The 12,849-nt window shown below is 43.7% G+C and overlaps 1 protein-coding gene across 1 annotated transcript in view; it reads right to left on the reverse strand.

Moving 5' to 3' along the window:
• Nucleotides 1–12,849, reverse strand: part of ZMYND15 (zinc finger MYND-type containing 15) — a 92,354-nt gene that overhangs the window by 63,326 nt on the left and 16,179 nt on the right. Inside the window, exons 3-4 of the mRNA XM_030187919.1 lie at nt 8,612–8,767; nt 4,407–4,567 (exon numbers count right to left, since the gene is read on the reverse strand). Coding sequence (XP_030043779.1) covers nt 4,407–4,567; nt 8,612–8,767 — 317 coding nt within the window. The remainder of the gene's footprint in view (nt 1–4,406; nt 4,568–8,611; nt 8,768–12,849) is intronic.

The following is a 12,849-nucleotide window of genomic DNA, read 5'->3' on the forward strand; positions in this document are numbered from 1 at the left end:
TGACCATACAATACAATAGTGCACTTATGTAACCCAATTATCACACAGGAGGCTCAATGTGGATTACACAAAGATTTAGTGTAAAAAAAGTGGGAGAGCGACCGAGGATACCAGAAACTGGAGGATGTTCGTTAATAAACAATTTTATTGAGTATTTGAAGACTCGAATGATTTGCTGAATACCAATGTTCGACAAGGGGAGCGGATTCAATCTTCCGTTTAATGCAACTCCTATGTTCAATAATGCGGGTCTTTACTGCTCTAAGGGTTTTACCAACATATAACATGGGATGGGGCAAATAATAATATAGATTACAGATGAAGTGGTGCAATCTGAGGTATGGTTTAATTTGAATGATTTCTTGGTTTTTGGATGAATAAAATTGATGGTTTCAATGCAGTGAATACAAATACTGCAATGCCCACATTTTCGGAATCCAAGTGGTGGTGAAACTGTAGTGACATCCGGTAACGTAGAAGGCACAAGATGTTCTTCTACGTTACCAGATGTCACTATAGTTTCACCACCACTTGGATTCCGAAAATGTGGGCATTGCAGTATTTGTATTCACTGCATCGAAACCATCAATTTTATTCATCCAAAAACCAAGAAATCATTCAAATTAAACCATACCTCAGATTGCACCACTTCATCTGTAATCTATATTATTATTTGCCCCTGTCCCATGTTATATGTTGGTAAAACCCTTAGAGCAGTAAAGACCCGCATTATTGAACATAGGAGTTGCATTAAACGGAAGATTGAATCCGCTCCCCTTGTCGAACATTGGTATTCAGCAAATCATTCGAGTCTTCAAATACTCAATAAAATTGTTTATTAATGAACATTCTCCAGTTTCTGGTATCCTTGGTCGCTCTCCCACTTTTTTTACACTATTGTTTTTACCGTGGGGCGTTTGAGTTCTCCGCTTGTTGGCGGATTTCCTCTCACATTTACACAAAGATTTGTCAGATAGAAACTGGGAAGACAGAGATGAACATGTAGTTATCCTTTTCATTTATTAATTTATATGCTGCTTTTATAAACCAAATGGTTTAGAAAAGAGGAGTAGCCAACAATAAAATATATCAACCCACACTATATATTCAAAATATATTAATATTGTAGATTCAGTTCCTAAAACCAATCCAACAAATGAATGATAAACTAAATCCTTTACACAAATCACTTGTCTATCCAAACATCCATTACTTTGTCCCAACTTCACCCAGATGAAACCTTTCCCATACCACACCCACCCATCCATATCAGCCCCCCTCTCTACCCCACACTACAACATTGTTCCATTGACTCCCATCAAACCACCGAGGACCCCCTTTTTCCATTAAAACCTAATAATGGCCCAACCAATTTTTCTCATAATTCGGTGTCCATCCTTAACCATTCAACATTATAAGTCCTCAGTCATCCCTCTGCCAGCTTCTTAACTGGTTGTGATTCATTCAACTGAAAAATATTAGGCCAATATTTTCAGCTAATTGTCTGCCACAGTCTATGGATGGCCTCAGATTACCTCAACAACATGCATCCACCCAAAATCCAATAATTAGAGCATCTAGTCTCCTTCTAAATTCATTGTCAACCTTCCATTTCTTCTGATTCAACAGCTCCGCTCCCTCCGCAAGCAGAATGTTAGCTCCTCTCTATCTACACTATGAGAAATGAATGCTAATTTATTGTTTCTGTTCTGGGCTATTCACCATTTAGGCCCATTTTGAGAATACCCAGCTCTCAAATGTGCCTGCCACCTTCTCCTTATTAATGGTTTATCTAATAGAGTTTTGAGAGGACCACAGGTATTTAGGATCCAAACACGCACTGACTATAAAGGAGAAAGAAAAACACATCCTCCCTTTGAAGAGGCTATTAGGCCCAGACATCCCTATCCTGGGCACCCTGAACCAGTGCACTGCTAGCCCAAGCAGGCCCTCAGCCAAAGCTGCAGCACCCCTGTGATCTCAAGACATTCTGTTACACCACTATTTTGAAAAATGGCAGCACCTGACCCCTAGTGGTACATGAGAACTTAGCAAGGAGGTTTTATGACAGGAGACAGAATGAGCCTATCTTGCCCATTATATGGGCTGAAACCAGTGGGCGGAGCTTGCTGCCATATTGATTTGTCTAAAACAATAGTAAATGCTCTTGAAAACAAGGTTTTATTAAACCTCCTGGGAAAGAGAGCATGGGTGCGGGATCTCTCCTCCCAGCAATAATGGAAGGCAAGTTGGGCAGTTGAGCAGGAGTGTTTTTCCTCCATAAACCTCCGAACTTGTTTTATAAAAGGGTGTGTGGTGCCAGCAAGGAGGTTTTATGACATAAAACCTTCTTGGGTGCTGCTCTGCTTCTTTGTCTTGGAAAGAGAAGAGAAGGGAAATGCGGCTACCCCAATTGACGCGAAAGAGTCTTGAATGGGTGAAGACCCACCAGCTCTTCAGACCCAATGTGTCCCTGTTAAGGGCAGTTTAGTTTTTCCAATAATTGTCTTCTGTGCCTGCTGACGGTTCCTCTGTGTACATTCATATGCTGCACAAACCAGCATGTTTTGGACAAACCAAGATGGCGGCTGCTGGGGGAACTAGCTTCAGCTTTTTGACACTATGCTCTCTCCTGTCATAAAATCTCCTTGGAACTTAGTGCAAGGGATCAGGCTACCAAATAAGGGTGTACGCCATACTGGGGTCATTTTCTTAGATGGCATTGCCAAAGGCAGAAGTAAGTGGGCATTGCTTCTGCTTTCCAGCCAAAAGTTTGGTTTGGGTGGGTGAGTAGAGCAGTGTTCTGAGCCCTCGAGCAACCAGATATTTCTTCAGGGGAAGGGGAGTGGAGGGCTTTGGGGCCAACTTCAGGATATTTTGGAGAGGGCACAGGTGTGTCACATGTGTAGTAGATGGCATTGAGATTACTTGGACCACCAGAGACCTTACTAGCCCAGGGTCATTTGAGGTGAAGTGTTGCACTTCACTTCAGTTGACTATTTTTGCTTTCCCACTAGAATCTTAGGCTGTAGTAAAGATTCAGTACTAAAAGGAATGTAAAAAGATGCACCAAAGTTTGGTGGTGTTTTTTTTACATGGGGAGCAATGCAGAAAAGACTCAATGTCTTATCTTATCATCGCAGTTTAAGAAGACTAATTATGCCAATATTAATACATCATGCCACACTCTCTCTATTGTGAATAACTTAAAACTCCTGGGTGTTACTATTGATCGAAATCTCACCCTTGATTGCCGTGCAAAGAATGTAACAAAGAAAATGTTTTTTGCTATGTGGAAGCTGAAAAGAGTGAAACCTTTTTTCCCAAGGGAAGTATTCCGCAAACGAGTGCAATCGCTAGTACTGAGCCACTTGGATTACTGTAATTCCATTTTCGCAGGATGCAAAGAAAAAAAACCATTAAGAAACTCCAACTGCCCAAAATACCGCAGCTAGACTCATATTCGGAAAGGCGAAGTATGAGAGTGCCAAACCCCTCAGAGAAAAATTACATTGGCTTCCACTAAAAGATTGAATTGCATTCAAGGTTTACACCTTAACCCATAAAATCATCCATGGAGAAGTTCTATCATACATGTCAGACCTAATTGACTTACCTGCACGAAACATCAAAAGTTCATCACGTACTTTCTTAAACCTCCACTACCCCAATTGTAGAGGACTCAAATACAAATCACTACACGCATCTACCTTCACATACCTCTGCACAAAATCATGGAATAAACTACCGAATGCTATAAAAACAACGCATGACTTGACAACCTTCGGAAGTTATTGAAGACGCACCTGTTCAAAGAGACTTACAATAAAAATCCCCCTTAATGACTTGATTCCATTCTACATCTAAACCAACTAATACTGATCCCTTCTAATTTGATTATGTTAATCACATTATCACTATTGGTCATTATATCGTACCTGTTTTATTTTGTGTTATGTAAATAATTCTACTGACCTATCTACCTAATTTCTTACACAGTAATATGTTAAATTAGACCATACCTCTTACTCTATTTATGATTATACCTTTTGCAACATAGTGTAAGCCACATTGAGCCTGCAAATAGGTGGGAAAATGTGGGGTACAAATGCAGCAAATAAATAAATAAATTTCTGATTCTGCCAGTCTACTTTTTGCATGCCAACTGTGCTACTCTTCAGTATGATGGTCTTATTGCAGAGTTTTCTACGCTAAAACCCGTATTATATTGAGCAGTAAGATTTGCACAGGAAAATCCAAAATAAACTGCATAGGGTGAGTCACTTTATCCTCCCGTGCCCCAGTTGTAATCCCCGCCTCTCCCACTGTGTGTGTGTGACCTTGGGAAGTCACTCCCACCACCACCCCACCCCTTGTGTCTTCTCAGGGTGCACCAGGATTCCTACCAGCAGTGAAGCTGAAAGAGAACTCAGCCAGTTCCTTGGCCCTGTTCATGTAGTATGACATCTTCTCACACCAATACTGGTGGCTGACGTCTTCGGGCGTCTTCTTCCAGTCCACCTTGTAGCACTGCTGAGAGCAGTACAATACGGCTTTGCACTTCTCACTAAGGAAAAGAAGAGTTAGGAGGGAACTCTTTAAAGGGAGAAAGGGTACAGTGCAAATCTCGATCTTATCCCAAGCACTGCAAGCAGTGCTTCACACAAAAAGGGAAGATGTACCTGTTGTATTTGGAGCGTTAAGATAAAGGACAACTTCTTGTAGGCCATGATGAGACCTGCCATATGCTCAGACTGTATTCCCATGCACTGTTTAAAGAAGACCTGCCTCCAATTCGGATCATGAACCCCATTCATAGTATAAAGGAGAACTGCTCAAGCTATGATCCTGCCTTATCCTATGTGCTGTGTAAAGAAGACCTGCCTTTCCTGGAAGTCCTTGCTCTGTTTTCCTGTGACGGCCTGTATGTGCATTATAAAATTTTTCTACTAAAGAAATGAAGCTTGATAAGAAAGTGTATTGATTCTCATTCCTTGACCTTGCCTTGCCGTGTGGACCACTGACCCTCCAAAAGTTACTTTGGTGCTGCATCATGTGACCTTATCTGTCCCAACGTATGCTCTGATTCAGACACATCATCTGTCACATTTATGCACCAGGGCACTGGAGACACAAGCAAGTGGCTCTCCTGTTCCTTTTAACGCTCTTTGAGCCTCTCCGTTATCTGTTGTATTCATCTATGCTTTCCTTCAATCAGTAATTCAGCTCTCTCTCACCTCGCTCTCTAGCTCCCCTTACCATGCCTCCCTTCCTCTTCCTCCTCATCTCCCTCTCTGTAATGTCCCTCTCTTACCCCTTTCTCACCATCATGTCTCTCTTTTCCACCATCTCCCTTGCATAATGGGGGCAATTCTATACACCCAGTTAACTTTTATAGTACACATTTGTAAGGGAGTGCACACATGGGCAGAGCTTGGATGGGGCACAGAAAGGGCTCAGACTTAACGTGCACAGGGCTAGCGTTAGGGGTGGGCAAAAAGGGCAATTGCCCTGGGCCCCAAACCTGCCTAAAGTTGAAAGAGGGACAATATGCCAGCAAGCTTTGGGGCCCCCTCTCTAGCATCTGCCCTGGGCCCCATCATGTCTAACACTGGTCCTGTATGTGCATAACTTGTAGAAGATGGTAAGTTATGCGGGTATCTGACACTTAGATGTTAGCACAACGGCTAGCGCTTACGCCTAAATGTTAGGTACTTACTTTCCGTTATAAAATGAGCTCCTACCACACACCTTCAAGGTGCCTAATTGTAGGTGCCCTGTTAAAGTATTGCCCTTTATGTGCCTTCCTCTCCTCATCATATTCCTCTTCCTTCCTTCTACCATGTCCCTCCCTCCCTCCCCCTCCTGTTTCCGTTTTACTCTCTCCCAGATTCTTCCCTACCATGTCCCTTTCTATATACCCTATTTCCCCCACCATATCCTTCTCCATCTCTCCTGTACAGTTCCCTTTCTCTACCATATCTCCATGCATCCCTGTTCCCCCCTCTCTCCTCCTCCTCCTCCCCATTCCATGTTCCTCTCTTTTCCCCCTCTCTAACATCATCTCTCTCTCTCTCCTCCTCCTCACCATTTCCCTCTCTCTTCTTCTCATCCTATATTTGTCTCCTTCATATCTCTCTTCAATTTTCCCTTACCATGTTCCTCTCTCACACCCCTTCTGCTGCTTTTAGGACCCTTTCTTTCACCCTCTTCCATTTTTTGTTCTTGTTTTCCCCCTTCTCCCTCATCATGACCTTTTGTTCCCATCTGATTGTGTCCTTTCTCACTTTCTGTCCTTCTTCTTTCTCTTTCACAGGTTCTTTGATGTCCCTTTCTCTTTTCCCCATATTTCTCCCTCTCTCTCATTATATGCCTTTCTGTCCTGTGCCTCAGAAGCTTGACAGAAGAAAAATCAGTGACAGGGCTCTGAACTATGAATTCTTCCTCTATCCATGCCTGCTAGCTTTCCACATGCCTATTTCAATAGCAGATTATGGGCTTTTTCTCCAGGAACTTGTCCAGACTTTTTAAAACCCAGATACGCTAACTGCTTTTACTATATCCTCCGGCAACAAGTTCCAGAGCTTAACTATTCATTGAGTGAAAAAATACTTTCTCCTATTTGTCTTAAAAGTATTATTCAACTTCATGGAATATCCCCTTGTCTTTGTACTTTTTGAAAGAGTAAGCAATGAATTCATCTTTACCCATTGTACTCCACCCAGAATTTTGTAGACCTGTATCAAATCCCCCCCCGCAGCTGTCGCTTTTCGAAGAGCCCTAACCTCTTTAGCCTTTCCTCATATGAGAGGAGTTCCATCCCCTTAATCATTTTGGTTGCCCTTCCTTGAACCTTTTCTAATTCTGCTTTATCTTGTTTTGAAATATAGCGGCCAAAATTGAAAGCAATACTCAAGGTGAGGTTGCACAATGGAGCAATACAGCACTATAATATTCTTAGTCTTATTTATCATCCCTTTCCTAATAAATCGTAACATTCTGTTTGCTTCTTTGGCCACCACCGCACACTGGACAGCATCCCTTAGCGTCCTTCGGACGGTGGCCCACTTCTGTGTTGGCCTGGGGTGTTGGTCCTGCTAGGGTGCTCATGCCAGAAGCCCTTTTGTTGCTCCAGTGGCGGGAGTTACTGGGGATGCCTCCCTGTGATGTCAATAGCAGCGCCCTTGATAGGGGCATCCCGGACCTTTCTCAGAGGCCTTCACAACGAGGTCTTCAGCCTTGTCTTATGCTCCAGTCTTGCCCTGCCTTGTCTTTGAGTTCCTGCCAAGCTTCAGCCCTGCCTTGTCTTCGAGTTCCTGCCAATCTCTAGCCCTGCCTTGTTTGAGAGCTCCTGCCAGGCACCTGCCTTGTCTCTAGACTTTGCCCTATCTTGGACCTGGTTAGTCTTGCCTTGCCTCGGACTCTTGTCCTTGCCCCAACTAGCCCAGTGTTGCCTAGACCTTGCCTCTTTCCTTGCTTTGTCTGTAGTGTTTAGTCTCAGTCTTGTCTGTCTTGCTCGTTGTCTTGTCCAGTCCTGTCTGGATCTAGTTCTTGCCTTACCCTTGTCTTGCCTGTCTGGACCCAGTTCTAGCCTAGTTCCTTGTCTTGCCTTGCCCTGTCTGGGTTCCAGTTCTAGCCCTGATGCCTTGCTTTCCTTGCCCTGTCTGGATCCGGTTCTTGTCTCATCTGTTTTGATTTGTCCCTTATGTCTTGCCTAGTCTAGCTTGCCTAGCCTTGTCCTGTCTTGTCTAGTCCTGCCTTGCTCACTCTAGCCCTGTCCTGTCTAGTCTTGCCTTGTCCTGCCATGGTTTCTGCCTGGGATCACCTTGCTTTGTGCCAGCCCAGGGGGCTTATCTAGTGCAGTTGAGGTCTGGCTGTGGTCCAAGGGCTCATCATCCTGTGTCTGTGACACCTCCATTGAGAGAATTGGCCATTTAACCCTACCCTCTGTTTTCAATCTTTTAACCAGCTCCCAATTCACATCAGAACATTGCCTCCTATCCCATGGCTTTTAAAATTTCTCAGGAGTCTCTCATGAGGGACTTAACAAAGAGCTTTCTGAAAATCTAGATATACAACATCAACTGGCACACCTTTATCCACATGTCTATTTGCGCCTTCAAAGAAATGTAGTCAATTGGTAAGGCTAGAATTCCCTTGCTGAATCCATGTTGACTCTGTCTCATTAAACCATGTGTTCAGTAATTTTATTCTTTATATCATTTTGCCCAGCACTGACATCAGGTTTATTGGTCGGTAATTTCTTGGGTCACCCGTGGAACCCTTTTTAAAAATTTATGTTATACTGTTGCACTTCACCATCTGAGTTCATTGTTACAGGATGGTAAACACAATACCGGGGTCAGCAACTGGGTTCAGGTCATCAAGGACTGGCTGAGTCAGACCCTACATTACCCTCATTCTATCGCAGACATGTAGTTTCGGGTTTTCATAATGGGCAAAGAAGTAGTAGGGATACACCAGGACCGAATGAGCTTTTCCTAGGAGACATCTCTGGTCTCTGCTGTAGATTTCTTTCAGTCTGGCACACTATACCTGTTGAATAGGCCTCCTGGTGGACCAGCTCTTGGAGGTGAAAGATCTGCCTTACCATGGTGTGAGTTGGGTCTGGAAGCTGTGTTTGTTACACACGTGACATGCCTTGGCCATCATAGAAGGGAAAGAAAAGTTCTGCCTGGGAGACCATGCCCTCATCACGCTTCGAGAGACCTTTACACCAACTCTTGCCAGCATCTCCTCCAGTATTCTATAGAGAAAGAGAGAGAATGTCAGGGAAAGATAGCTTCCTCCAGTATCCTACAGAGCAGGGGCGTAGTCAGACCTTGAGGTGGGAGGGGGCCAGAGCCCAAGGTGGGTGGGCACATTTTGGTCACCACCCCCCTTCCGCTGCCTGCCGCTGCCTCAAATACCTTGCAATCATGTTCAGTTTCACTAAAAGGAGCGTGCTAGATGTGAGGGGAAGAGACAGCAGTACAGACAACGCAGCGGCAGCGCGCAGTGCTGGATGAAGTCTTCGGTTGGTGGGGGTTGGGGACCCCCACGAGCCAACCAGGGGCGCAGAGGAAATTTGGGGAGGTCCAGGCCCCAATGGCCCCACCTAGCTACGCCACTGCTACAGAGAGAGTTATAGAGACAGCCTCCTCCAGTATCCTACAGAGAGAGTTTAAGAGTGACAGCCTCCTCCTGTGTTTTACAGAGAATCAGGGAGAGGCTGCCTTCTCCAGTGTTTGACAGATAGAGAAAAAGAAGGTGTGTGTGTGAATCAGAGAATAGCAATTTCCTCCAGTATCTGAGAGAGAGCATAAAGAAGAAATTACTGCCTCCAGTATCCTAGAGGGGGGGGGGGGTGAGGAATCATGCTGAGGCGCTCTGGCCTTTGCACTGTCAAACCGCACAAGGCATTTTTTATTGGAAAGAAAATCTAGAAATGCCTTTAACGAGGTATGAGACTGGGGCATAAAGGCAGGTAATTCGTATGGTGAGTGCATAGAACAGTGAACCTCAGCAGAAGTGCTGGGGATAAACTTAGCATTGAAAGGGATGGAGTGAGCTGCACAAGGATCCTCAATACTGGCAGAGTGAGGGGTAAGTCCTGGGATGGAAACAGAGAGAACCTCATTGGTAGAGCAGTTTGGATTCTTAGCGGTGGGAGTGAGGAGGAAAGCCTGGGACAGGCACCAAGTATCATTTTTTGTGTAGAAGAGGGCTGTATGTTGTATAGGGGTGTATATCTGGGGGGGGGGGGGGGGTGCCATGTGTTTTTCAGGGAATATGCTGTGTATTTGTAGATAGTGGATGTGGTTGTGAGGGACTATGTGTATGAGGTGCTTGTAGGTGGGGGTTGTATATGCTGGATGTGTAAGGGTGTGTAGATGTCTGCATATGTTTTGGGAGTGTGTGCGGAGGGTTTGTGTGTGTAACGAGGTTTATTGGGCTTGTGGGGTATGACTGGTATGATTATGTATGTTGGGGGGGGGGGTGGTTGAGAGGGTCTGGCTGTGGATGGTGGGGATCACCTACCAGGAAAGGGATTTAGGTGTGATGATATGTTGAAATCCTCTGCTCAGTGTCTGGCGGTGGCTAAGAAAGCGAATAGAATGTTAGGTATTATTAGGAAAGGAATGGAAAACAAAAATGAGGATGTTATAATGCCTTTGAATTGCTCCATGGTGCAACCGCACCTCGAATATTGTGTTCAGTTCTGGTCACCGCATCTCAAAAAAGATATAGTGGAATTAGAAAAGGTATAGAGAAGGGCAACGAAAATGATAAAGGGGATGGGACGACTTCCTTATGAGGAAAGGCTAAAACGGCAAGGGAGAAAAGATGGCGAGATATGATAGAGGTCTATAAAATAATGAGTGGAGTGGAACGGGTAGACCTGAATTATTTGTTTACTCTTTTCAAAAATACTATAACTAGGGGGCATGGTTTAAAAAAGATTTGGATAGTTTTCTAAAAGAAAAGTCCATGAGCCATTATTAGAATGGACTTGGGGAAAATCCACTGCTTATTTCTAGGATAAGCGGCATAAAATGTATTGTACTGTTTTGGGATCTTGCCAGGTACTTGTGACCTGGATTGGCCATTGTTGGAAATAGGATGCCGGGGTTGATGGACCTTCGGTCTGTCCCAGTATGGCAATATTTTATATACTTATCAGTTTATGCAATGGAGGGGGGGGGTAGAGTGTATGGGAGTATTAATTATTTATTTATTTGTTGCATTTGTATCCCACATTTTCCCACCTTTTTGCAGGCTCAATGTGGCTTACAATGTTCGGTTATGGCATTCGCCATTCCAGAGTAGAAAGTTACATTTGGAGTTGCATAGAGAATAGGATAATAGGCGTAGAAAGAGACCAGTTAGACTATAAGGTGAAGTGGTGATGTATAGCGTTTACAATAGTTGATCGATGTCATGATATGCCTTGTTGAAGAGATATGTTTTCAGAGATTTACGAAAGTTGGTTAGTTCGTAAATTGTTTTTAAGTTAAGTGGTAAGGCATTCCACAACTGCTCTTCTTTTGAAAAGCAGCTTGATTCTTTTGTGCGTGGGAATTGAGAAGCTGCATTAGTTATTTTATTTGTACATTTCTGTGTATGAGCGGGTGCATGTCTGTGTGAAGATATGTTGAAGGTGGTATGTGAGAGTTTGTGCATGGTGGGGGGGTAAGGAGGTGAAGGTGTTTGTGTGTGGGAGTGTTTCTGAATTAAGGGGTGTGTAGGGATGTGTGTGTGTGGGGGGGGGGGGTTAAGGCTATTTTTGTTTATAGGGGAGTGGAGGGGTATGTGAATGTGTGTGGGGACAGTGGCAGAGGTATAAGGGATGGTTGTAATTGTATATATGTGTGTGTGTGTGGTTTTGTAGGTGAGGCAGCTGTGAAAGCACCTTTAGTGTCGTACTTTTCTCTTAGCCAGTTGCTTCAGTTGTTTTCATTGCTCTGTATCAAAGTACTAGAAGGGTGAGGGGAGACTTTGGCCGCAGAACTGTGCTCAAGAGGTCTAACAGTTTCCCGTAGACAGTAATGGGGAAATTTTTTGAGGCTAACTTCTCTGAAAATTCTGATCTGATATTTCTGGTTTTCAGAATGTGGCCAATATATTTACATTTTCTTCCTGCATGCTAAATGTGGTACATTTTTTAGATGTTTTGGGAAGAGACAAACATCCTTTTTATATAATGCTGTTCAATAATCCATATTTGAGTCTCTGAAGGATTTGCAAGACATTCTGAATGAGTAGAGCAACTACTATGGGATAATTTTGAGTAATGTTGTACTTTTCAATAGGTCATTGCCTGAACACAAAAGTGTTGTGTGTTCACTTCATACAAAACAGAAAACACGAGAAATTTAACATGCATATTAAAACCACCAGTATATAAAATATGATTTTTTTTTAACTTGAGATACAACCTTTCAGAAGTTACAACAGTTTGGTATTCAAGAAGACCTTACAGCGGTACACTGTGTCTATCTCATTTCATGAAAAAATTGTACATACCAGGGGACAATGTGGATTTGCAAAGTGAAAGAGGGTCCTGCTATGATCCTGCAGTGTCTTCTAGTGGCTCTACAAGAGTACTGAACATTGATTTTAGTTCCACTTTATTGCTGGAAAGGAAGAGCTCCCTTTGGCCAGTATTACAATCAAGGCAGGGGGTTAGTTTGGAGGGTACTTGGCAGGGCATAGTTCAAACTCATGTCTTTGGTTCCTGCCTCCCCAGCTGCTGAACTGCATGTGAGGGGAGCCATCCAACCCAAAGGTCCTAGCCAAATAGCTACAGCAAAAGTACATAAGAGAGTTCTGGCTACCTAGCCAGAGCAAATAATTAGGAAACACCTTGGAGGAGTTAGCAGTGACAGCAACTGCTTAAGCTCTGTACTGTTATTGAGTCGGTGGGAACATGGAACACTCCTGGGGCTGAGGACTAAAGGAGAAGCTTGGCATAGTTGTGTACTTCCACCAGGCACCCAGAACCTTTTGGCATCTATACAAGAGCCTGGAATGGTTTTCTATAGACTGAAGAAACAAGATCTTGCATCTGCATCTACTCCTTATAAACTCTCTGGCAAAAGCATGGCAGGACAAATTCTCCACAGTACTGTCATCCTAAGGTTGTTCTTCACTTTCTCCGACATCATCTTCTCCTTTGACTGAGCCCCATTCTTCTATTTCTACTGGCTGTAATCTTTTGCCAAATACTGTTTGGTTCTCTTTTCCCCCCTCTCATGTTATTTGCGCTCCATGAAATCCTTCATATCCTCAAACCTGTCCTTGTCCTTAGATCCCTTGCCAGCATGTGCTGTAAAATGCCTAGCCTCT

This window comes from Microcaecilia unicolor, chromosome 14 (assembly GCF_901765095.1).
Source record: "Microcaecilia unicolor chromosome 14, aMicUni1.1, whole genome shotgun sequence".
NCBI lineage: Eukaryota > Metazoa > Chordata > Amphibia > Gymnophiona > Siphonopidae > Microcaecilia > Microcaecilia unicolor.